Genomic DNA, 27,585 nt, shown 5'->3' with positions numbered 1-27,585 from the left:
ACATTTGAACATGGTGACATAAACTGTTAGTGGTCTCATTCTTGATAGGACAAAGTTATCAAGAAAAAAATAAAAGGGAGGTTGGCCAAGATGACAAACTAGAAGCAGTTACTGTGCACGGCTCTCATGGAGAGAAATGGAAGGGGTGAGTAAATGCAGCACCTTCAACTGAAACACCCAGATACATGCACTGGGACTCATCAAGGAAACAGCTTGACCCACAGAGAACAGAGAAAGGCAAGGCAGGATGGCTGCCCACCTGGGAGCAATGCAGAGCGAGGGGAGCCTCCCCTGCCCAGAAAAGCTATACTGGAAAATCGGAGGTGACTAGGGACTGGAGTAGACCCCCAGCATACTGCAGCAGCCCTATGGAAAAGTGGCCAGACTGTTCATTATGTGGGTCCCCAGTCCCATATCTCCTCACTGGGTATATCCTCCAGGCCTGGGTCTCCAGTCGCCCCCTCCTAGGGCTATCGAGCCAGTAGTAGCTCTGCAACTCCCTGGGACAGAGCTCCCAGTGGGAGAGACAATTGCCATCTTTGCTGTCTTGGAGCCTTGGCCCTTGTTGTCTCCAGGCTCCGGAGAGTCCACAGGGACCAGGGGCTGGTCTGGACCCCCAGCACAGTGCAACCATCTCATGGAAAAGTGGACAGACTGTTCTCAACACAGGTCCCAGTCCTCACTTCTCCTCACTGGGCAGGAGTGCCTGACATGGTACTTAAGCACAACCACACTGCTCCTGCTTGATCACCTCAATCAGAGGCAGCCCAGCATTCCTCCAAGGAGGAAATCGCCCTAACAGCTCTCAGGCTGGGAAAGGAACAAAGGGTCTAGTCACTATGCTGGCACCTCCAGCACAGCATAGCCACCATACACAGAGGAGTCCAGCCCTTCGTCCCTGGCAACCCCTGACTCCCAGTCTTTACCAGGCAGGGCTCCCAGCTCATGACCACAGAACAATCACCCCACCCACAGCTGAACATACCCACTGGTGGTGGCCCAGAGTTTTTCTGGGAAGAGACTTTCAGAGGCATCCAACAACCCATCTACCAATGCCACAGCAACAGTTCTATCCCTTCTGCTCTTGGTCTGGGGAAGAAACAAAGAGCCTGAAGACTACATCCAAGCTTACAGGACGCCACAGTCACCATATGGAGAGGAGATCAGTCTCCCCTCCCAGTGAGCCTTTGACACCCTTCCCTTGACAGCAGCTCTGCATTTCTCAGAGGCGGAGCTCTGAGAAGTAATTGAAAGGCCTCCTGCCACTGCCTCTGCAGTGGTACTACCCCTGCTACCCTCAGACCAACAAAGGAGAAAAGACTCTAAGTGCATTATCCTTACCTCCAGCAAGCTGCAGTCAATGCAAGGAAAGGAGGCCAGTCCATCCGCCACCCTCCCCTCCTCTGCTCATCACCAGGCAGGGAACCCCTGGCTTGGGCCCACATCACAGACCCCCCCATAGTGATTGCACTGAGTGGCTTGCTGACTGCATCTCTCTGGGGGGAAGCTCCCAGGAGACAAGCAAAAGGCCCTCAGCCACGACTACTACTTGGGTCCTTTCCTCTGCTGCCTCTAAGTTGGGGAGGAAACATAAACCCTGAGATCACCCCAGAAATATGGTGAGCAGGTGAGCAGTCGGAAGTGACAAGCCATGATCTACAGCCAACAATCAAGTGGGAGAGAAGCCCAGACTTACAGAGCATTGACAGGGAGAATGGCTACAACTATGAGGAAATGTAGGGGACCCGCACAACTGAACAAGAACCTACCTAGCAACTAACCACTACCCCTAAGCACCACCTACTAAATCACAGCCCAAAGCTTCAACACCAAAAATACGTTGCTAACATACACCTCTGTGAAACTAAAGAGAAGAAGTCAGCTACACATAAAGACCCTGCACAAAGCCTCAGCCCTGGGAAAACATCTAGAAAAGAAATCTATTGGCAGTACTTAATCTATAATGTAGTTAAAGGGACACCCACATGCAGAGATGAGAAAGAACCAATGGAAGAACTCCAGCAACTCAAATGGCCAGAGTATCCCATGTCCTCCAAATGACTTCACTAGTTCTCCAACAGGGGTTCTGTATTAGTCTGTTTTCACACTGCTATAAATAACTACCAACACTGTGTCATTTATAAAGAAAAAAGGTTTAATTGGCTCACAGTTCTGCATGGCTATGGAGGCCTCAGGAAACTTACAATCATGGCAGAAGGAGAAGGAAAAGCAAGCACCTTCCTACAAGGCAGCAGGAGAGAGAGAGGGCAAGCGGGGGAAGAGCCAAACACTTTTAAAGCATCAGGTCTCCTGAGAATTCACTCACTATCATGAGAAAAACATGGGGGAAACCACCCCCATGATCCAGTCATCTTCCACCAGGTCCATCCCTCAACATGTGGGGATTACAATTCAAGATGAGATTTGGGTGGGGACACAGAGTCAAACCATATTATTCCACCCTTACCCCCTCCCAAATCTCATGTTCTTTTCACATTTCAAAACCAATCATGCCTTCCCAACAGTCCCTCAAAGTCTTAACTCATTCCAGCATTAACTCAAAAGTCCAAGTCCAAAGTTTCATCTAAGACAAGGCAAGTCACTTTCACTGATAAGCCTGTAAAATCAAAAATGATTTAATTACTTCCAAGATAAAATAGGGATACAGGCATTGGGTGAATATTCCCATTCCAAATGGGAGAAATTGACCAAAAGAGCCACAGGCCCCATGCATGTCTGAAATCCAGCAGAGCAGTCATTAAATATTAAAGTTCTGAAATGATCTCCTTTGACTCCATGCCTCACATCCAGGGCACACTGATACAAGGTGTGGGTTTCCAGGGCCATAGGCAGCTCTGTCCCTGTGGCTCTGCAGCGTACAACTGCTTTCACAAGCTGGCATTGAGTGCCTGCAGCTTTTCCAGGTGTATAGTGCAAGTTGTCAGTTGATCTATGATTCTGGAGTCTGGAGGGCAGTGACTCTCTTTTCATAGCTCCACTAGGCAGTGCCCTAGTGGGGACTCTGTGTGGGGACTCCAACCCCACATTTTCCCTCTGCATTGCCCTAATAGAGGTTCTCCCTGAGGGGTCCACCCCTGAAGCAGACTTCTGCCCAGACATCAAGGCACTTCCATGCATCCCTTGAAATCTAGATGGAGGTTCCCAACCCTAAACTCTTATATTCTGCACACTCACAAGTCCAACACCACCTGCAAGCCACCAAGGCTTGGGTCTTGCACCCTCTAAAGCAACAGCCTGAGCTGTACCTTGGCCCCTGTCATCCACAGCTGGAGCTGGAACTGCTGGAACACATGGCACCATGTCTCAAGGTTGCACAGAGCAGCAGGGCCTTGGGTCTGGTGCAAAAATAACTATTTTTCCTTCCCAGGTCACCAGGCCTGTGATGAGAGGGTCTGCTGTGAAGATCTCTGAAATACCCTGGAGACATTTTTCCCATTGTCTTGGCTATTAACATTGGCTCCTGGTTACTTATTCAAATTTCTGCAGTTGGCTTGAATTTCTCCCCAGAAAATGGGTTTTTCTTTCTATCACATGGTCAGGCTGCAAATTTTCCAAACTTTTATGTTCTGCTTCCCTTTTTGACATGAGTTCCAATTTCAGACCATCCCTTTGTGAACACATATGACTGAACACTTTCAGAAAAAGCCAGATTGCACCTTGAATGCTTTGCTGCTTAGAAGTTTACTCTGCCAGATACCCTAAATCATCTCTCTTAAGTCCAAAATTCCACAGATCTCTAGGGCTACAGCAAAATGTTGCCAGTCCTTTGCTAAATAATAGCAAGGGTGACCTTTACTCCAGTTCCCAGAAAGTTCCTCTTTCCCATCTGAGACCACCTCAGCCTAGACTTCATTGTTCATATCACTGTGAGCATTTTGGTCCAAACCATTCAACAAGTCTCTAGGAAATTCCAAACTTTCCCACATCTTCCTACCTTCTTCTGAACCCTCCAAACTGTTCCAACCTCCGCCCATTACCAAGTTCAAAGTTGCTTCCACATTTATAGCAGTGCCCCACTCCCAGTACCAATTTTCTGTATTTGTCTGTTTCCACCCTGCTATAAATAACTACCCAACACTGGGTGGTTTATTTAAAAACAAAAAACAAAAAACAAAAAAAGAGGTTTAACTGACTTACAGTTCCACATGGCTGGGAGGCCTCAGGAAACTTACAATCATGGCAGAAGGAGAAGGAAAAGTAAGCACCATCTTGCAAGCAGCAGGAGACAGAGAGAGAGAGAGAGAGAGAGTGAGGGAGGGGGGCTGCCAAAAACTTTTAAAGCATCAGATCTCATGAGAATAAACACACTATCATGAGAATACACATGCTATCATGAGAACAGCATGTGGGGGAACCACCCCCATAATCCAATCACTTCCCACAGGTCCCCCCACTCAACATATGGAGATTACATTTCAAGATGACATTTGGGTGGAGACACAAAGTCAAATCATATCAGGTTCTTAACCAGGCTAAGTTGGTAGAAATGACAGAAATAAAATTCAGAACATGGATAGGAATAAAGATCATTAAGCTTCAGGAGAATGGCAGAACCCAACCCAAGAAAACTAAGAATCATAATAAAAGGACACAGGAGCTAAATAGCCAGTATAAAAAAGTACCTAACTGATCTAATAGAGCTGGAAAAACACACCACAAGAATTTCACAATGTAATCACAAGTATTACCAGCAGAATAGACCAAACTGAGGAATCTCAGAACTGGAAGACTGGCTCTCTGAAATAAGACAGTCAGACAACAATAAGAAAAAAGAATAAAAAGGAATGAACAAAACCTCCAAGAAATACGGGATTACGTAAAGAGGCCAAATCTATGACTCACTGGCATCCCTGAAAGGGATGGGGAGAAAGCAAACAACTTAGAAATCATATTTTAAGATATCGCTCATGAAAACTTCCCCAACTTTGCTAGAGAGGCTAAGAGTCAAATATAGAGAACCCCTGAAAGATTCTACACAGTAAGATCATCCCCAAGGCACATAATCATCACATTTTCCAAGGCCAAAATGAAAGAAAGAATATTAAAGGCAGGTAGAGAGAAAGGGCAGGTCATCTACAAAGGGAACCCCACCAGGCTAATAGCAGACCTCTTAGCAGGAACTCTATAAGCCAAAAGAGATTGGGGACCTATATTCAACATTCTTGAAGAAAAAAAAATCTTCCACCAATAATTTTGTATCCAGTCAAACTAACTTTCCTAAGCAAAGAAATGAGATCCTTTTCAGGTAACCAAATGCTGATGAAATTCATTGCCACCAGAACCTCCTTACAAGAGATCTTGAAAGGAGCACTAAATATGGAAAGGAAAGACCATTACCAGCCAATACAAAAACACACTTAAGTAAACGGACCAGTACTGTAAAGCAACCACACAAACAAGTCGGCATAATAACCAGCTAACAGCACAATGACAGGATCAAAGTCATACATATCAATACTAACCTCGAATGTAAATGGGTCAAGTATTGCCATTTAAAAGGCAGAGAGTGGAAAGCTGGATTTAAAAAAAAAAAAAAAAGGCAAGGCCTGGCGGGTACTGTGGGGACATGCCTGTAATCCTAGCACTTTGGGAGGCTAAGGAGGGTGGATCATGAGGTCAGGAGATCAAGACCACCCTGGCTAACATGGTGAAACCCCATCACTACTAAAAAAAATACAAAAAATTAGCCGGGCATGGTGGCGGGTGCCTGTAGTCCTAGCTAGTGGGAGGCTGAGGCAGGAGAATAGCGTGAACCTGGGAGGCGGAGCTTGCAGTGAGTGGAGATGCACCACTGCACTCCAGCCTGGGTGACACAGCAAGACTCCGTTTCAAAATTTAAAAAAAAGACCCAATGGTATGCTGTCTTCAAGAGACTCACCTCACATGCAATGACACTGGAAATAAAGGGATAGAGAAAAATCTACTAAGCAAATGGAAATCAGAAAAGAGCAGGAATTGCATTCCTAATCTCAAAAACCAACAAAGATCAAAAAAGACAAAGAAGGGTATTACATAATGGTAAAGGGTTCAACTCAACAAGAAGACTCAACTATCCTAAATATATATGCACCCAACACAGGAGCATCCAGATTCATTAAGCAAGTTCTTAGAGACCTTCAAAGAGGCTTAGCCTCCCAAACAATAATAGTGGGAGATTTCAACACTCCACTGACAGTATTATACAAATGATTGAGGTAGAAAATTAACAAAGATATTAACAACCTGAACTCAGCACTGGGCCAAATGGATCTGATAGACATCTATGGAACTCTCCACCCCAAAACAACAGAATATACATTTTTATCATTGCCACATAGCTCTTACTCTAAAACTGACCACACAATAAAACATAAAACCATCCTCAGGTAATGCAAAAGAACTGAAATCATACCAAACACACTCTTGGACCACAAGACAATAAAGATAGAAGTCCAGACTAACAAAGAACATTCTAAACCATGCAATTAAGGAAAATTAACCTGCTCCTGAATAATTTTTGCATAAATAATGAAATTAAGATAGAAATCAAGAAGATCTTTGAAAATAATGAGAACAAAGATACAACATACCAGAATCTCTGGGACACAGCTAGGGCAGTTAGTGTTAAGAGGGAAATTTATAGCACTAAATGCCCACACCAAAAAGTTACAAAGATCTCAAATTAACAACCTAACATCACAACTGAAAGAACCAGAGAAGCAAGAGCAAACAAACCCCAATGCTAGCAGAAGACAAGAAATAACCAAAATCAGGCTGACCTGAAGAAATTGAGATGTGAAAAACTGTTCAAATATTAATAAATCCAGGAGCTCTTTTTTTAAAACAAGTAAAATAGATAAGCTGCTAGGTAGACTAAAGAACAAAAGAGAGAAGATACAAATAAACACAACTAGAAACAACAAAGGGGATATCACCACTAACCCCACAAAAATAAATATAACCATCAGAAACTACTGTGAACACCTCTATGCACACAAACTAGAAAATCTAGAAGACACAGATAAACTCCTGGACACATACACCCTCTCAAGACTGAACCAGGAAGATATTGCTCCCCTGAACAGACCCATAATGAACTCCAAAATTGATTCAGTAATAAATAGCCTACCAGCCTAAGAAAGCCCAGGACCAGATGGATTCACAGCCACATTCTAACAGATGTAAAAGAAAAGCTGATACCATTTCTACTGAAATTATTCCAAAAAACTGAGAAGGGGGCCCTCCCAAATTCATTCTGTGATGCCAGCATCATTCTGATACCAGAACCTGGCAGAGACAAAACAAAAAAAGGAAACTTCAGGCCAATATCCTTGATAAACATTGATACAAAAATTTTCAACAAAATACTTGCAAACTGTATTCAGCAGGACGTCAAAAAGCTAATCCACCATGATCAAGTAGGCTTCACCCTTAATACGCAAGTTTGGTTTGAAAGGAATGAGGCACATCCCCCATATATCTCCCAACTTCCTGAGCCCAGCACAAACACATTCCTCCATATTTCTTTTAAACTTCAGGAAAACATCACCTGGGAGATCTCCGATAAGGAATGCTAAATGTATAATGTTAACCAATTGTAATGCAGTAACCGAGAGAACTACCTTGTTCCCTGTAACTTTACATATCCTGTTTACATCGGGCTATAAAAAGCAAGCACTCGCATTGTTCAAGGACCTCTTGTATGTTGTAGAATGGAGGGACCAAGTTCGAACTTGTAGTAAAGATCCTTGCCCCTTGGCTTTGACTCTGGACTCTGGTGGTCTTCTTTGGGGAACAAACGGTCTGGGTATAACATCTGGGGGCTCGTCCGGGATTCCCCCAAGCCCACCAGACCCCTGGTCAACGGATCTACTAGGATCGAACTACCGATAGGTGAGCCGGCTCCTCTCCGGTTTGTCTGTCTGTGTCTGTTCTGAATCTGAATCTGAATCTGTGACTCGCGAGGTCTGAAACTGGAGCTGGCGCCGTCCTGGCAGACGCGCTATCGGACGACCAGCCGAGACTGGTGGGAGACGTCCCCTGGCTCTCGTCTGATCTAAATTGCGATCTGGGCTGCCGGAGCGCCATCGCGATCCGAGCAGCTAACTCTGACCCGGGCTACCGGTGCGCGCTTGCGATCCAGGCTTCCGGAGCGCCATTGTGATCCGAGCAGCTAACTCTGACCCGGGCTACCGGTGCGCGCTTGCAATCTGGGCTGCCAGAGCGCCATCGCGATCCGAGCAGCTAACTCTGACCCGGGCTACAGGTGCGCGCTCGCGATCCGGGCCACCGGGGTGCCTTTGCGGTCCGGGCAGCGGCTGTCTCTGACCTGGGCTGCCGGGGCGCGCTCGCGATCCGGGCCACCAGGGCGCGTTTGGCGCTCGCGATCCGGGCCGCCCGAGCGCGTTTGCGGTCCGGGCAGCAGCTGTCTCTGACCCAGGCTGCCGGGGCGTGCTCGCGATCTGGGCTGCCGGGGCGCGTTTGCGGTCCGGGCAGCGGCTGTCTCTGACCCGGGCTACTGGGGCGTGCTCGCGATCCCGGCCGCCCGAGCGTGTTTGCGGTCTGGGCAGCGGCTGTCTCTGACCCGGGCTGCCGGGGCGCGCTTGCAACTAGATATCAGTCAGATTTCCTTACAGGGATTCTAACCCACCTTCCTTTACAGGAAGAGACTACAAATTATTACAGGCTGGGTAATACCCAGAGCACTCCTCTATCTCTCCTTACAAGTAATTTCAAGGAAGTAAGAGCGAGAGGCCATGATCTTAGTATAGAGATCAGGAAGGGAAAGCTAATTACTCTGTGCCGCTCCGAATGGCCTGCCTTTGATGTGAGGTGACCACTCGAAGGGACCTTCGGACTTGCTGTCATCACTAGAGTAAAGTCCAAGATTTTCCTGCCTGGGCTTGCGAGCCACTTGGATCAAATCCCATATATCCTCATATGGCAGGACCTAGTTGAGAACCCGCCTCCTTGGCTGTCACCTTTCCAATTAGCCCCTGAACTTTGTAAGGCACTGGTTGCTCTGTGGCTAAAATCCAAGCATCTGATTGCCCCGCCCCATCCTGTTTTACCTGATAGCGGGGACCCACTATTCACAGAATCCCCTCCGTACCCCTCCGGGCCACAGGCCCCCGCCCCCCGGTCTGAGCTGTGGGAGGGAGCAGGCGGACGGGAGGCGGCTGGCACACACGGACCCGCTGAGAGTGAAAGTAACTCTGAAGGGCCAGCGGGGCGGACACCAGGGTGCACTTCGCGGGCTAGCCCCCCCCAGCCACCTGACTCCACAGTGGCTCTACCCCTTCGGGAAATAGGACCCCCAGATGACACGGGAATCCCCAGGCTCCAGTACTGGCCATTCTCTATCAGCAATCTGTATAACTGGAAGACCCAGAGTGCTCGGTTTTCAGACAACCCCAAAGATTTAATGGCTTTACTGGATAGTGTCATGTTCACCCACCAGCCCACTTGGGATGATTGTCAGCAGCTCCTCCAAATCTTGTTCACAACGGAGAAGCGAGAGAGAATACAGGTAGAAGCTAGAAAGCTGGTCCCGGGGAACGACGGTCAACCGACTGCCAACCCCGACCTCATAAATGCGACTTTTCCTCTGACCAGGCCCACGTGGGACTACAACATGGCAGAAGGTAGGGGACGGCTACCCGTTTATCGCCAGACTCTAAAGGCGGGTCTCCAGGCAGCTGCTCGCAAGCCCACTAATTTGGCTAAAGTATACTCTGTTCTGCAGGGAAAGACAGAGAGCCCAGCTACCTACTTAGAAAGATTAATGGAAGCTTTTAGACAGTACACCCCCATAGACCCAGAGGCTCCAGGAAGTTAGGCAGCTGTTGTAATCTCTTTCGTAAATCAGGACACTGTTTTAAATTTGAAAGATGCTTTCTTCAGTTTGCCTTTAGCCCCTCAGAGCCAAAAGCTCTTCGCCTTCGAGTGGAATAACCCTAGAAGGGGCATAAGTGGCCAACTGACATGGACCAGGCTGCCACAGGGATTCAAAAACTCTCCTACCCTGTTCGATGAGGCCCTCCATGAAGACCTGGGTGAGTACCGATGTAAACACCCTGAAATAACTTTACTACAGTATGTTGATGACCTCCTGATTGCTGCTGAGACCCAAGAAGCTTGTATTCAAGGGACCAAAAGTCTCTTACAAGCTCTAGGAAATCTAGGCTACCAAGCCTCGGCAAAGAAAGCTCAAATCTGTAAGCCAGAAGTAACATATCTGGGGTACCTGCTAAAAGGAGGGCAGCTCTGGTTAACAGACACTCGGAAGCAGACTGTTCTGCAGATCCCCAGGCCACAATCCACCCGACAAGTGAGGGAATTCCTGGGGTCGGCGAGATTTTATAGACTATGGATACCTAGGTTCGCAGAACTGGCTAAACCCTTGTATCAGGCAACACACGGGGGGCAGCAGCCATTTAATTAGACAGACGAAGCCGAGTCAGCTTTCCAACAGATCAAAACCGCCCTACTCTCTGCGCCTGCACTAGGACTACCTGATGTCACCAAGCCCTTCCACTTATACATGGACGAGAGTAAGGGTGTCGCCAAGGCAGAAATAACTCAGAACTTAGGCCCCTGGCGGAGGCCGGTTGCCTACCTGTCAAAGAAGTTAGACCCAGTGGCTGCTGGGTGGCCCCCTTGTCTCCGAATGATTGCGGCCACGGCTCTGATAGTACAAGATGCTGACAAACTTGTCATGGGTCAAGAATTACGGGTCGTTACCCCACATGCCATCGAAGGTGTACTCAAACAGCCACCTAATCGATGGATAAGTAACGCCCGGCTCACCCACTACCAAGGACTACTACTAAATCCTATCAGGATAACCTTCCTGCCCCCAACGACCTTAAACCCTGCCTTGCTGCTGCCCAAACTGGACCTGGACGTGCCACTCCATGATTGCACCGAGATATTAGCTCAGGTGCACGGAGTTCAAGAGGACCTGCAGGACCGCCCACTCCCTGACGCTGACCTCGTCTGGTTCACTGATAGGAGCAGCTTCATGCATCAAGGCCAGAGGTACGCTGGAGTGGCAGTGACTTCAGAGACTGAGGTAATCTGGGCAGAACCCCTGCCCCCGGGGACATCGGCCCAGAACGCCAAACTGATAGCGCTCACCCAAGCTCTCACCTTAGGGGCAGGGAAAAAGCTGACAGTATATACAGACAGCCGATATGCTTTTGCTACAGCGCACATACATGGGGCCATTTACAGGGAGCGAAGGTTACTAACGGCTAAAGGAAAAGAGATAAAAAACAAGTAAGAGATCCCAGCCCTGTTAACAGTGCTATGGAAGCCAGAAAAGTTAGCCATTGTGCATTGCCCAGGGCATCAGAAACCAACCACTCCAACTGCTCAAGGCAACTTTCTGGCAGACCAAAATGCAAGAAATGTGGCAAAGGCTCCCAGCCAACTCCTTGCACTCCAGCTCCCTGACCCAGGCCCCCGGGACTTGCCATATTCCCCTGATTATTCAGAACAAGATCTCCAGGGGATTGACAAACTTCCCCTGAAACAGATCCAGAATAGGTGGTGGACTGATACTAATGATCAAACCATCCTACCAGAAAAATTAGGACAACAAGTATTAGAACACATCCACCAAACTACCCACCTGGGTGCTTGGCGGATGATAGACCTGATCAGACGCTCTAAGCTCAAATTCAGACATACAGCCGAGAAGGCCAGCAGCATCGTGGCAAGTTGCAAAGTCTGCCAGCTTAACAACGCCTACCCCCAATCCCAGACTGCAGCGGGAACAAGGCTCAGGGGAACCAGGCCCGGTATCTACTGGGAAGTAGATTTTACTGAAATAAAGCCAGGAAAGTACGGGTATCGGTACTTACTTGTCTTTGTAGATACTTTTTCAGGGTGGACTGAAGCATTCCCAACCAAAAGAGAAACTGCTCAGGTCGTAGCAAAGAAAATTCTGGAAGATATCCTTCCCAGGTATGGCTTCCCCGTCCAGATAGGGTCAAATAATGGGCTCGCCTTCGTCACTAAGGTAAGTCAGGATTTGGCTTCCATCCTTGGGGCAAATTGGAAACTACATTGCGCTTACAGGCCCCAGAGTTCAGGACAGGTAGAGAGGATGAATCGGACCTTAAAAAAGACCTTAACTAAATTGACTATGGAGACTGGCGCTAATTGGGTGGTCCTTCTCCCCTACGCTCTGTTCCGGGCCCGTAATACCCCTTACAGACTAGGCCTTACCCCTTACGAAATCATGTATGGCAGACCTCCACCCCTGGTTCCCAGCTTAAAAGATGATCTGCTTAAGTCTGAAACAGAAAATGTCTCTGAATTCTTATTTTCCCTACAAGCCTTGCAGAAAATTCATCAAGAAATCTGGCCCAAGCTGAAGGAACTATATGAGACCGGCCCCCCACCGACACCCCATCCATACCAGCCGGGAGACTGGGTCCTGGTTAAGCGACACCGACAAGAGACCCTAGAACCCAGGTGGAAAGGACCACTCCAGGTACTCCTAACCACACCCACCGCCCTGAAGGTAGAAGGCATCGTGTCGTGGATCCACTACACCCACGTCAAGCCAGTGGACCCAACCTCCGACCTTCTGGGACCAATCATGGCAGCGGCTGAAGGTCCGGCCACGTGGACTGTGGACAGAGCTAAGAACAACCCCAGTCAGGAGAAGTTTCCCTACTGTTTCTCAGGAGCCAATTCCAGCCTCTGCAGCATCACTGCAGTGCCCCCTAATATCAGCCTAAGGGCTCCGCCAGGCATATTCTTCTGGTGTAATGGGACATTATCTAAGGACCTATCTAGTCCCTCTGTTACCAACCTACTGTGTCTTCCTGTCGCATTAGTTCCCCGGTTGACTCTACTAACTGCTGGCGAGTTCCTAGGGTACACCGGTAACTGGACTAGTACTGCTATTCACCCAGTCCCTAGACCGAGACCTGCATGAGCCATATTTCTCCCCCTCATTGCAGGAATCTCCCTCACCGCATCCCTCATTACGGCCGGGATGGCGGGGGGAGCCCTAAGTCACACCCTCATAGAAAGCAACAAGTTGTACCAACAATTTGCCATTGCTATGGAGGAGTCGGCTGAGTCCCTTGCCTCCCTTCAGCGGCAGCTCACGTCCCTAGCCCAGGTAACCTTGCAGAACCGGAGGGCCCTAGACCTACTTACTGCAGAAAAAGGTGGTACATGTATGTTTCTGAAAGAAGACTGTTGTTTCTACATAAATGAATCAGGGCTTGTAGAAGACCAGGTCCAACAGTTATGCAAGTTAAGCACTGAAGTAAAAACATGGCAGTTTGCTTCAGCTGCAGACCAATGGTGGAATTCCTCTATGTTTTCTCTGTTAGCCCCCTTCCTTGGACCCCTGCTAAGTCTACTATTTCTGCTAACCATAGGACCTTGTGTTGTTAACAGAATTTTGCAGCTTGTCAGAGAAAGGTTTGACACTGTTCAGCTCATGGTCCTCAGAGCCCAATACCAACCTGTAAACGCTGAAACAGAGTCAGACTTATAAGACCCAAGATTGGCTCTAGAGTTACCTGAAAAGAAGGGGGGAATGAAAGGAATGAGGCACATCCCCCATATATCTCCCAACTTCCTGAGCCCAGCACAAACACATTCCTCCACATGTCTTTTAAACTTCAGAAAAACATCACCTGGGAGATCTCCGATAAGGAATGCTAAATGTATAATGTTAACCAATTGTAATGCAGTAACCGAGAGAACTACCTTGTTCCCTGTGACTTTACATATCCTGTTTACATCGGGCTATAAAAAGCAAGCACTCGCATTGTTCGAGGCCCTCTTGTATGTTGTAGAATGGAGGGACCAAGTTCGAACTTGTAGTAAAGATCCTTGCCCCTTGGCTTTGACTCTGGACTCTGGTGGTCTTCTTTGGGGAACAAACTGTCTGGGTATAACAGGTTCAACATAGATGAATCAATAAATGTAACTCATCACATAAATAGAACTAAAGACAAAAACCATATGATTATCTCAATAAAGGCAGAAAAAGGCTTTCAATAAAATTCAACATTCCTTCATGTTAAAAACTCTCAACAGGCCACGCAGAGAGGCTCACGCCTGTGATCCCAGCACTTTGGGAGGCCAAAGAAGGGTGATCACTTGAGGTCAGGAGTTTAAGACCAGCCTGGCCAACATGGTGAACCCCCATCTCTACTAGAATACAAAACTTAGCTGGGCATTGTGGCACATGCTTGTAATCCCAGCTACTCAGGAGGCTGAGGCACAAGAATCACTTGAACCTTGGAGGCAGATGTTGCAGTGAGCCAAGATCACACCATTGCACTCCAGCCTGGATGACAGAGTAAGAAAAAACAAAAAACAAAAAAAACTCCACCTCAATAAATACCTTCAAAAGGTATTGAAGGAACATACCTCGAAAGAGTAAGTCATATATGGCATACCCACAGCCAACATATACTAAATGGTGAAATGCTGGAAGCATTCCAAAAACTGGCACAAGACAAGGATGTCCTCTCTTACCACTACTATTCAACACAGCATTGGAAGTCCTGGCCACAGCAATCAGGAACCAGAAAGAAATAAAAGGAATCCATATAGGAAGAGAGGAAGTCAAATTATCCCTGTTTACAGATGACATGATTCTATATCTAGAAAACTCCATAGTGTCAGCCCAAAAGCTCCTTCAGCTGATAAACTCTAGCAAAGTTTCAGGTTACAAAATCAACATATAAAAATCACTAGCATTCCTATACACCAAGAACAGCCAAGTTGAGAGCCAAATCAGGAACAAAATCCCATTCACAATTGCCACATGAGAATAAAATACCTACGAATACAGCTAACCAGGAAACAGCAAGTTGAAAAATTTCTACAATGAGAATTACAAAACACTGCTCAAAGAAGTCAGAGATGACACAAACAAATGGAAAAACATTCCATGTTCATGAAGAGGAAGAATCAGTATCATTAAAATGGCCATACTACCCAAAGCAATTTACAGATTCAGTGCTATTCCTATCAAACCATCAATGAAATTCTTCAAAGAACTAAAAACAAACAAACAAAAAAACAAAAAAAAAATTATTTTAAAATTTACATGGAATAACAAAAGAGCACAAATAGCCAAGGCAATCCTTAGCAAAAAGAATAAAAGTGAAGACATTGCGTTACCCAGTCTCAAACTATACTACAGGGCTACGGTACAAAAACAGCATGGTTCTGGTACAAAAACAGGAACATAGACAAAAGGAACAGAACAGAGAGCTCAGAAATAATGCTGCAAACCTACAACCATCTGATCTTCTTCAAAGCTGACCAAAACAAGCAATGGGAAAAGTGCTCCCTATTCAATAAATGGTGCTGGGATAACTGGCTACCCATATCTGCAAGAAGGGAAACTGGATCCCTTGCACCATATACAAAAATCAACTCCACATGGATTAAAGACATAAATATAAAACCCAAAACTGTAAAAACCATGGAAGACAACCTGGGTAATACCATTCTGGACATAGGAATGGCAAGATTTAATGGTGAAGACACCAAACGCAATCACAACAAAAGCAAAAATTGACAAATGGGATCTAACTAAACTTAAGAGCTTCTGTGCAGCAAATGGACTATCAACAGAGTAAACAGACATCTTACAGAATGGGAGAAAATATTTGCAAAAGCCTAATATCCAGCATCTGTAAGGAACTTAAACAAATTACAAGAAAAAAAATATTCCATTAAAAAGTGGGCAAAGGGTGTGAACAGACACTTTCCAAAAGAAGACATAGGCAGGGGACAGTGACTCACACCTGTAATCCCAGCAATTTGGGAGGCCCAGGCGGGTGGATCATTTGAGGTCAGGAGTTCCAGACCAGCCTGGCCAACATGGTGAAACCGCGTCTCTACTAAAAATACAAAAATTAGCCAGTCATGGTGGTACATGCCTGTAGTCCCAGCTACTTGGGAGGTGAAGACAGGAGAATCACCTAAGTCTGGGAGGTGGAGGTTGCAGTGAGCTGAGATCATGCCACTGCACTCCAGCCTAAGTGACAGAGTAAAACTCTATCTTAAAAAAAAAAAAAAAAAAAAAAAGGCATATATGTGGCCAACAAACATGAAAAGAAGCTCAATATCACTGATCATTAGAGAAATGTAAATCAAAACCATCAGTTTTGATTGGTGAGATACCATGTCCTACCAGTCAGAATGGCTATTAAAAAGTGAAAAAAATAACAGATGCTAGGGAGGTTGCAGAGAAAGGGGAACACTTATACACTGTTGGTGGGAGTGTAAATTAGTTCTACCATTGTGGAAAGCAGTGTGGGAATTCCTCAAAGAGTTAAAAACAGAACTACCTTGCGACCCAGCAATCCAATTACTGGGTATATACCCAAAGAATACAAATCATTCGGCCGGGGCGCGGTGGCTCAAGCCTGTAATCCCAGCACTTTGGGAGGCCGAGACGGGCGGATCACAAGGTCAGGAGATCGAGACCATCCTGGCCAACACGGTGAAACCCCGCCTCTACTAAAAAATACAAAAAACTAGCTGGGCGAGGTGTTGGGCGCCTGTAGTCCCAGCTACACGGGAGGCTGAGGCAGGAGAATGGTGAAAACCTGGGAGGCGGAGCTTGCAGTGAGCTGAGATCTGGCCACTGCACTCCAGCCCGGGCGACAGAGCGAGACTCCGTCTCAAAAAAAGAAAAAAAAAAAAAAAAAGAATACAAATCATACAAATCATTCTACCATAAAGACACATGTATGCATATGCTCATTGCAACTTCACAATAGCAAAGACATAGAAACAATCTAAATGCCCATCAATGACAGATTGAAAAAAGAATATGTGGTACATATATACCACGGAATACTATGCAGCCATAAGAAAGAATGAGATTATGTCTTTTGTGGGATATAGATGGAGCTAGAGGCCATCATCCTTAGCAAACTAACACAGGAACAGAAAACTAAACAACACATGTTCTCACTTATAAGTGAAAGCTAAATGATAAGAACTCATGAACACAAAGAGGATAACAACTGACATTAAGGCCTACTTGAGGCTCGAGGGTGGGAGGAGGGAGAGGGTGAGAAAAAAATATCTATTGGTACCAGGCTTAGTACCTCGATAATGAAATAATTTGTAAAACAAACTCCTGTGACATGAGTTTGCCTATATAATAAACCTACACATGTACCTCTAAACCTAAAATAAAAGTTTAAACATTTAAAAATAAAAATAAAAGGACTGCATTTCCCAGTCTCCTTTGCAGTTATGTATGACCATGTGACTCAGATCTAGTCAAAGACGACAAGCAAAAGTAAAATATGCCTCCCAGGGGACACTAGACAATGTCTGGAGTCATTTTTCATTGTCACAACTGGGGACAGGGAGGTGACATTCCTGGCACCTATCGAGTAGAGGCCAGGGATGCTGCTAAACATCCTATAATGCACAGGACATCTCCCACAACAAAGAATTATCTGGTCGAAAATATCAGTAGTCTGATGGTCAGAAACCCTGACTTAAAAGGGAAAGATACGTCCACTCCCTTCTTTTTCCCTTCTGTCAGGTTGGAATTGGCACATAGGAGTGATCCATATTGGGCCACAGAGAGAGAAGCAACATCCCGGAGATGACAGAGCAAAACAGCAGCCTGGTGCCTCATAACTTCATAGTGCAGAGTCACCCTATCATCTCAGGCTTTAAATGGGAGTGAAATAAACTTCTATCTTGTCTAATCTACTGGTATTTTGAGTCTCTATATGCACCTGAAGCTATATCCTAACCAACAGAGAAGCTAAACTTGACTAAGAGTCCTTTCAGGTGGACTGCCAAAAAAGAAAGGATTTAAAAATCACAGGGGACAGAAATCTCTTCTTTACTATTTAGCCTCCATTTCCCCATGTATCTAATAGCAGAACTTCCTTTACGGATATCCTCCCAGGCTTCTTCCCTGCCATGTTTTTTGGAAGGGAATGATTCCGATAACCACCCCCACAGTGGACCGTGATTGACTTAAGCAAAACCCCAACTCTTTGGCCATGGTAATTGACTCTGAGAAAGACTTGCACTGTTCCACTGGATCTTTCAGATGAAGATGTGGCACTTGGAAATGCTGCAGCCATCTTGTCTCATTAGGGAAGCAGCCCAATGATAAAGCTGGCATCACAAAGGAAGAAAGAGTTGAAAGATGATGAGAAACCCATCATTTGATCCCCCAGATCAAACTGCATCTATGATAAGCCCTTCCTCTGGCTTTTTCAAATACATGAGCCAATAAATGTTTTACTTACACAATTTTTTTTTTTTTTTTTTTTTTTGAGACGGAGTCTCCCTCTGTCACTCAGGCTGGAGTGCAGTGGCACGATCTTGGCTCACTGCAACCTGTGCCTCCAGGGTTCAAGCGATTCTCCCACCTCAGCCTCCGGAGTAGCTGGGATTACAGGCACGCTCCACCACACCTGGTTAATTTTTGTATTTTTAGTAGAAACGGGGTTTCACCATGTTAGCCAGGCTGCTCCCAATCTCCTGACCTCGTACTTACACAAATTTTTGTTAGGTATTCTGTCACTTGCAACTGAAAGAATCCTAACAGGTACAGAGAGTTTTATGGTTTACAAAAAAGAAAAATCTGACAGGAGAAGGATCTGACAGAAGAAGTTTCACTTCTAGGACCTTTTTATTTCACTCAAGGATTAGGACATCATCTGCAAGATTCCTGTGGCAAGAAAACAATGAGAATAGAAGTTCTGCCATTGTCTGATATATATGTGCTAGGGGAAGTGGATGTCAAGAGATTCGAATCGTTCATATTTCTTAGTATAATATATATTCCTTAGACTTTAGAAGTAGCATTATTTTTGTTTTTTATTTATTTTTTTTTTTTGAGATGGAGTCTCGCTGTGTCACCCAGGCTGGAGTGCAATGGTGTGATCTCGGCTCACTGCAAGCTCCACCTCCCAGGTTCACGCCATTCTCCTGCCTCAGCCTCCCGGGTAGCTGGGACTACAGGCGCCCGCCACCACGCCCGGTTAATTTTTTTTTTTTTTTTTTTTTTTTGAGACGGAGTCTCGCTCTGTCGCCCAGGCTGGAGTGCAGTGGCCGGATCTCTGCTCACTGCAAGCTCCGCCTCCCGGGTTCACGCCATTCTCCTGCCTCAGCCTCCCAAGTAGCTGGGACTACAGGCGCCCGCCACCTCGCCCGGGTAGTTTTTTTTGTATTTTTTTAGTAGAGACGGGGTTTCACTGTGTTAGCCAGGATGGTCTCGATCTCCTGACCTCATGATCCGCCTGCCTCGGCCTCCCAAAGTGCTGGGATTACAGGCGTAAGCCACCGTGCCCGGCCAGAAGTAGCATTATTGCTCTCACATGATACACCAGCTTCTCATCACCATACTTAACTTACCCGGTATTCAAATCATCAAGCTGGAGGGGGATTCTACTTTTCCTTCATGTTGTTTTTCTCAGTAATTCATTGTTAGCGAAGGCCAGAGATGTCTAGCAATTATTATGATTATATTCAATTGCTCAGTTTCCTTAGGAATCCATCATAAACTATCCGTTCAGATACACAGAAATTTGCATTAATGTTTCTTAAACTTCCACTTCACTTGCCTGTTTCTTATTCCTGGGTTTCATATTGTTATCTTTCTTAACCATTGCCCCGGAATCTAGTTTGTGCTGAACTAGATAGCAGCTTCAAAGGAATTCTCAGAAACAACACATGCTTTCAAGACTCAAAGCAATATTACTCTGATAGAATGTCAGGAAGGAGCTCTGGCAGATGATGTTGGCAATGTTTTCAGGCTAGAGGTCTTCTTCACTATTCAAATCAGATGACAAATACACTTGTCTCAATGACAATTAGAAGTTTTAGTTATTTTTGTCCTGTATTTTATAAGTAATATTCAGCCTCTGTGGTTGTTCTTGATCTTATATTTTATTGATCTTGTATTATAGTCGATTTTTTTTGAGACAGAGTCTTGCTCTGTCATCCAGATTGTAGTGCAGTAGTGTGATCTTGGTTCACTACAACCTCCACCTCCCAGGTTCAAGCGATTCTCCTGCCTCAGCCTCCCGAGTAGCTGGGACTACAGGTGCCCGCTACCACACCCAGCTAATTTTTGTAATTTTAGTAGATACGGGGTTTCACCATATTGGCAAGGCTGGTCTCGAACTCCTGAGTTTGTGATCTGCCCGTCTTAGCCTCCCAAAGTGCTGGGATTACAGCTGTGAGCCACCATGCCTGGCCGATGCTCCTGATTTTTAATGTGTGAAGACCATGTTACCCCAGATCTAACTTGCATGCAATTTAATAGCTGTGTAACCTAGGAAAACATATCTAACCTCTCTGTGCCCTAATTTCCTTCTCTTCAAAATGAAAAGAAATACAAATTATGGTATTGCATATTCTGATAATTGCCATATTTCAATTCGAAGTATAATGCCTTAAATACCAACAATTCTGAAATATTAGGAATCCACTACACAAATGATTGCTTGCAAAAAAAAAAAAAAAAAAAAAAAAAAACAAGAAAGGAAGGAAGGGAGGGAGGGAGGGAGGGAGGGAGGGGGGAAGGGAGGGAGGGAGGGAGGGAGGGAGGGAGGGAGGGAGGGAAGGAAGGGATTCATTGCTAAGACTTGAGGCCAGAGTTGCAAATGGATAAACTTTACACATTTCACACATCAGATATTCTATGTAACTAGCTACTACATTGTCCATAAGCAATTCAAGTGAAGATTTCTAACCTAGCAGAACATCTACCTTGAGATATTTGTTGAACTACACTAACTCTTGCCTCAGGGCCTTTGGACGCAATGTTCCGTTTACTTTGAATATTCTAGCACCTCTTGTTGCCCTCCTATTACCCATATATACCATAAGACCTGAAATATTTCCTACAGTTTCCCATGGCAATGAAAGGATCAGCTGTCAGTCTACATACCACCTTTTGTGGAAAATCTTCCCTAACCTGCACCCACCCTACCCAATCCAACCATTCCACAATTCCCTATTCTTCCCAGTTACAGTCATTACCAATCTGGATTTAAATTTTCTATTTACTATTTACTTACACAAGAGTATAAGTTCCAGAAAGACATATCTGTTGTTCGCAGATATGAAGTGCTCAATAAACACTTGTTGAAAGAAGGGAGGGAGAGAAACATAGTTGGATAGTTGGATAGTAGGAAGGATTAATAGATAGGTATGGTCAGTCTCTTCATGGATGTCCTTTGCAAATCTGAAAGCTGACAGACCCACCTATGATTGCAAGGCATTTTTAGTTTTTCAAAGTATTTCACATCCATGATTTTATAATACCTTTCTGAGTGAATAAAGAAACAAGAGAAGATCTTGCTCTTAAAATATGAGTATAAAGACTGTTAAAAGATTAGAAAGTGCAGAGTTTAAAGTGACATAAGAAAACCTAACTGGAGGGGAAATCTGTTTCTGAAATCTCATTCTGTACTCTTTTTGTTCATCTACACTATTCTCAAGGTGATATTGGCAATGTTTTCAGGCAAAGTCTTCTTAATCACTCAAATCAGATGATGAATATGTTCATCTCAATGATAAACGTTTTAGCTACCTTGTTGTCCTGTATTTTATAGGTACTACTCCACCTCTGTGGTTGAAGATCAAGGACTCAAGTACTGAGAAAGGCCACCAAGAAACCCAAGCAGTGTGACTCTTTTTTTTTTTTTTTTTTTTTTTGAGACAGAGTCTTGCTCTGTCGCCCAGGCTGGAGTGCAGTGGCCCGATCTCGGCTCACTGCAAGCTCCGCCCCCCGGGTTCACACCATTCTCTTGCCTCAACCTCCTGAGTAGCTGGGACTACAGGCCCCTGCCACCACGCCCAGCTAATTTTTTTGTATTTTTAGTAGAGACAAGGTTTCACCATGTTAGTCAGGATGGTCTCGATCTCCTGACCTCGTGATCCGCCCGCCTCAGCCTCCGAAAGTGCCAGGATTACAGGCGTGAGTCACCGCGCCTGGCCTAGTAGTGTGACTCTTAATACAAAAAACTATAAATTAATCTACTGCCATCCTAAAATCTTCAAATGTCTGCATTAGTAAGAATAAAGATATACTCAACTATGTTATCAAAAAAATTAAGTTAATTGAATATGACCCACCTGCAAACTAATATGATTGTGTGTACTGTGCACAATGGTCATGTGTTTTGCATATTGTTGTTTTCAAGGGGACTATGATTGCAATTTTGATTAATTGGACTAGTTCTTGAACTTAGGATCAAACTGAAAGCTGTATAATTCTTAGGCCCATTTAATGTCCTTTACATACTTTCATTGGAGGTCTTGAAAATCATTTTCAAAAACTGAAATTAGTTTTTGTCCTAATCCCCTAGAGACCAATGCAGTGAAATTCATCATGCCATGATGATTCAAAATGCTGAAATGACTCATGATATAATTAGAGTTTTTTTTAATCCAAGTCAAACCTATGAACTACATCTAAAACTGGTTCACTTTAAAGTATCCCAAACAAACTTAGTAGCTTATACAAAGACATAGTAGGAGAGAACAAGGAATACTACGGGAACTGCAGGAAAACCAATGTGACGAAAACACATGTAACAAAACAAAGAAACTTTTACTCTTTTGGCAACTAGTACAAGAATTCCTCTAAAAATATAACACCATATTTTAAAGAAATATTTTAGGGGCGCGGGGAAAATGGTGGCGGCGGCGGCTGCAGCTACAAACGGGACCGGAAGGGAGCAGCGGGATGGAGGTGGATGCAGCAGTAGTTCCCAGCGTGATGCCCTCTGGAGTGACTGGGAGTGTTTCCGTCGCTCTCCATCCCCTTGTCATTCTCAGCATCTCTGACTACTGGATCTGCATGCGCTCCCAGGAGGGGAGCCCTGTGCAGGTGATTGGGGCTTTGATTGGCAAGCAGGAGGGCCGAAATATCGAGGTGATGAACTACTTTAAGCTGCTGTCCCACACCGTGGAAGAGAAGATTATCATTGACAAGGAATATTATTACACCAAGGAGGAGCAGTTTAAACAGGTGTTCAAGGAGCTGGAGTTTCTGGGTTGGTATATCACAGGGGGGCCACCTGACCCCTCGGACATCCACGTCCATAAGCAGGTGTGTGAGATCATCGAGAGCCCCCTCTTTCTGAAGCTGAACCCTATGACCAAGCACACAGATCTTCCTGTCAGCGTTTTTGTGTCTGTCATCGATATCATCAATGGAGAGGCCACAATGCTGTTTGCTGAGCTGACCTACACTCTGGCCACAGAGGAAGCGGAACGCATTGGTGTAGACCACGTAGCCCGAATGACAGCAATAGGCAGTGGAGAGAACTCCACTGTGGCCGAACACCTGATAGCACAGCACAGCGCCATCAAGATGCTGCACAGCCGCGTCAAGCTCATCTTGGAGTACGTCAAGGCCTCGGAAGCAGGAGAGGTCCCCTTTAATCATGAGATCCTGCGGGAGGCCTATGCTCTGTGTCACTGCCTTCCGGTGCTCAGCACAGACAAGTTTAAGACAGATTTTTATGATCAATGCAACTACGTGGGGCTCATGGCCTACCTCGGCACCATCACCAAAACGTGTAACACCATGAACCAGTTTGTGAACAAGTTCAACGTCCTCTACGATCGACAAGGCATCGGCAGGCGAATGCGCGGGCTCTTCTTCTGATGAGGGTACTTGAAGGGCTGATGGACAGGGGTCAGGCAACTGTCCCAAAGAGGAGGGCACTACACTTCATTGAGAGAAACCGCTGTCATTAATAATAAAGGGGAGCAGCCCCCGAGCACCCCTAAAAAAATTTTTGAAAAAAGAAATATTTTAATAAACTACCTGGGATGAGAGACAAGATCTTAAGGGACATAGTCAAGCTAAAAATAATGGTAACTAAACAAGAATGGAATCTGGAAGTAGAAGAACACTTTGTTTTGGTGAGCCCTTTGATGGAGTTGGGTAAAGCCAAATTGCTCAGTACAATAAAGAGATGAATGTAAAAAACTTGGAGTGAGGATAGGGGCTGGATCCAAAAAGGCTGTATGCCTTGGGAGGAAGATAAAGACAAAAACAGTCCTTGAAGTGCCACAGCTAAGAAAAAGCTTTGGGGGAAAAAATCTCAAATGGTTATTACTATACCAAGTATAATAAAATATCTCCCTCATCTCACCATAAATTCCCTGTTTCTCACTAAGACTTTTATAAATGTGGGTTTGGGAAAGATAATGTGATGACATGCAAGAGTTCTATGTCTATGAGGGTGTAATATTTTTAAAAATAATGGACAGGGAACAGCTGGCATCTGAGCTTACATACAGTGTATGAGGAAAGTGAGAAGGGATGAGTCTGGAGGAATGAGCAGGACAATTTTATGAGAGACTATGAGAGCAATCTTAAAAATTTTGCACCTTATCCTAGGGCAAATAGGAAACAGTTAAAAATATTTAAGGAGGGGAACATCATCAGGTTTATAATTTTAAAATAATATTCTGGCCAGGTGCAGTGGCTCACACCTTTGGGAGGCCAAGGCGGGTGGATCATCTGAGGTCAGGAGTTCAAGACCAGCCTGGCCAACATGGTGAAACCCTTTCTCTACTAATAATACAAAGATTATCTGTGCGTGGTGGTGCATGCCTGCAATCCCAGCCACTTAGGGGGCTGAGGTAGGAGAATCTATTGAACCCAGGAGGCAGAAGGTGCAGTGAGCCAAGATCACAGCCATTGCACTCCAGCCTGGGCAACAAGAGTAAAACTCCATCTCAAAAATAAATAAATAAAATAAAAATTAAAAAAATAAAAGAATCTTCTGGCAGCGATTCAGAGAATGGGTTGGAGGAAGCAATGTTAGAGGCAGAAGGAAAGTGTGCAGCAATCCAGGTAAGAAATATTAATAGCCTGAACTGGTACAATAGCGGTAGATATGGAGAGAAATAGACAAACTAGACATATTTAAAGGTTATAACAAATAAGTCTTAGTAATTGATTGGATGTGGAAAACAGACTAACCAATCTTCCTCATATTTTCAGAACTAAGGGGATTCTACAACGTGGCAGTTCCAGTTTAAAAGTGGAGACAGCTCTGAACAAACCATTCCAGTTTGCATGGAACTGAGGGGTTCCACATGTTAGAACCAGAAAAGTCCTGAGAAAACTGGGACCCAGTTCTGGCTTAGGAATGAAGGCATCAGTCCATGAGATAGGAAAGGCAGCAACAGGAATAGATTCAGGTGGGAAGAGGATGCTGAGTTTCACTTTTGAACATGTTCAGTTTCAGGAGCCAATGGCACTCCAAGAATAAATATCCAGTAGGCAAATTGTTTTAAGAATTTGATACTCAAGAGGGAAAGTTAGATCTAAAATATAGTTTTGAAAGTTATCAGCACTTGAGGCTATGTATGCGAATGAACAAGATTGTCCAGGCATAGTTTATACAGATATTAGGGAGGGAAAGAGAGGGACGGCAAGCAAAGGGGAGGGGAGGGGAGGGGAGAAAAGGGGACTGAGAACAGAATTCTGGTAAATATCAATACTTATAAGATATGTAAAGGTGACTGAAATGGAGCAGCTAAAATGGCAAGATAAAAACCAAGAGTACATTGTCTGGAAGTCAGGGCAAGACAATATTTGAAGAAGGAGGCGAGGTCAGTGTCAAGTGCTACAGAAAAACTAGGTAAGATAAAGGCTGAAAATTATCCTTTGGATTTAAGAACAAAAAAAAATCATTATTGATCTTAGTGAAGTAGTTTCAGAGAAATGGTAGAGAGAAGCAAGACTGAGGAATGAATGGCAGATAAGAAAACAAAGATAGGGAGATAAGGATAAAGATACCTCTTTTGGAAAGTTTCAAAGGAGGTGAGATATAAGGAGAGTCCAAGGAGAGATGTAGCATTGAGGGAAAGTTTATAATAATAATTATCTTAGCACAGGATCTCTAAGAAACAGAGCCTGAAGCAGGATTAAAACACTGTTCTTTTTCTGTGAGATTCAAGCCCAGGGAAGTGAGGGTGAGGAAAGGGGAAAATTGGACAAGATGAGATGCAAAGCTGTGTTGAAGCACTGATTGCCTCTTCATATGAGCCACGAAGCAACAGAACAGGTTGTTCATCACACGTATTTGCCAGTCTTTTTGAGGGACCGTGAGAAGAAATTTCACCTCAGAGTAGTGTGCGGAGAGGAGATGAACTGAGAATTTACCTTATCGTTTCCTACTCTGGAATCTCATTGGTCAAGGCTCATCTCATAGTTTGTTTTGCTTTTCTAATTTCTTGAGGTGAATCATTAGGTGATTTATGTGAAATCATTCTGTTTTAATGTAACTATGTTTTAACATTTCCTCCTAGTACTACTGCTTTCCAAATGCCCATAGATTTGGTATGCTGTGTTTCTGTTTTCATTTGTTTCCAAACATGTTTTAACTTCCATCTTGATTTTTTCATTTGCCCACTGGTTGTTCAGGAGCATGCTGTTTAATTTCCATGTATTTATACAGTTTCCTACGTTCTTGTTGATTTCTAGTTTTATTGTATAAGGTCAGAAAATATACTCGATATGATCTCAATTTTTAAAAATTTGTTGAGACTTGTTTCATGGCCTACCATATGATCTGTGTTGAAGAATAGTCCATGTGCTGTTGTGAAGAATGTGTATTCTGGTCAGCTGCAGTGGCTTGTGTCTGTAACCCAACACTTTGGAAAGCTGAAATGAGAGGCTTGCTTGTGCCCAGGAGTTTGAGACCAGCCTGGGTAACATGAGGAGATCCCATCTCTAATCTCTACAAAATTTTTTTAATTAGCTAGGCATGATGGTCCACACCTGTAACCTTTAGCTACTCAGGAGGCTCAGGCTGTTATTGCGCCAATACACTGCAGCCTGGGTGACTGACAGTGAGATCCTGTCTAAAAAAAAAAAAAGAATGTGCAGCTGTTGGATAAAACGTTGTTCTGTAACTGCTTGTTAGGTCCATTTGATCTATAGTACAGTTTAAATCCAATGTTTCTCCATTGATTTTCTGTCTAGATGATCTACCCAACACTGAGAATGGGGTGCTGAAAGTTTCCAACTATTATTGTACTACAGTCTGTCTCCTCTTTTAGCTGAAATAATATATGGTTTATAGTCTGGATCCTCTGGTATTGGGTGCATGTATATTTACAATTGGTATGTCCTCTTGCAAAACTGATATTTTTATCATTATTTAATGATCTTCATCTCTTTTTACAGTTTCAACTTAAAGTCTATTTTATCTGATATAAGTACAGCTGCTCCTGCTTGGTTTAGTTTCCATTTGTGTAAAATGTCTTTTGCCATCTCTTCAATCTTTTTCTTTTCTTTCTTGCTTGCTTTCTTTTTCTTTCTTTCTTTCCCTTCTTTCTTTCCTTTCTTTCTTTATTTTATTATTTTTTTCTCTTTCTTTTTTGAGATTGGGTCTTGCTCTGTTGCCCAGGCTGGAGTGCATTGGTGCAATCACAGCTCACTGTAGCCTCTACATCCCCAAGCTCAGGCAATCCTTTCACCTCAGCCTCCCAAGCAGCTGGGACTACAGGTGTGCACCACCACACCCGGCTAATTTTTTCATTTTTTTTATAGATATAGGG

The 27,585-nt window shown here is 44.6% G+C and overlaps 1 protein-coding gene and 1 long non-coding RNA gene across 5 annotated transcripts in view; one reads left to right on the top strand and one right to left on the bottom strand.

The window, feature by feature from the left end:
- The window catches only part of LOC103224485 (uncharacterized), a 173,985-nt gene that overhangs the window by 95,076 nt on the left and 51,324 nt on the right, over nt 1-27,585 (bottom strand). The gene's annotated exons all lie outside the window — the stretch shown is intronic.
- LOC103224484 (COP9 signalosome complex subunit 6-like) lies at nt 22,675-23,764 on the top strand. Its single transcript, XM_038002584.2, is given in 2 exon segments — nt 22,675-22,728; nt 22,730-23,764. Coding segments are annotated over 2 exon segments (978 nt in total). The 5' UTR covers nt 22,675-22,689; the 3' UTR covers nt 23,669-23,764.

This window comes from Chlorocebus sabaeus, chromosome 20, assembly GCF_047675955.1.
Source record: "Chlorocebus sabaeus isolate Y175 chromosome 20, mChlSab1.0.hap1, whole genome shotgun sequence".
Classification (NCBI taxonomy): Eukaryota; Metazoa; Chordata; class Mammalia; order Primates; family Cercopithecidae; genus Chlorocebus; species Chlorocebus sabaeus.
This window is presented reverse-complemented; position numbering and strand designations above follow the sequence as displayed.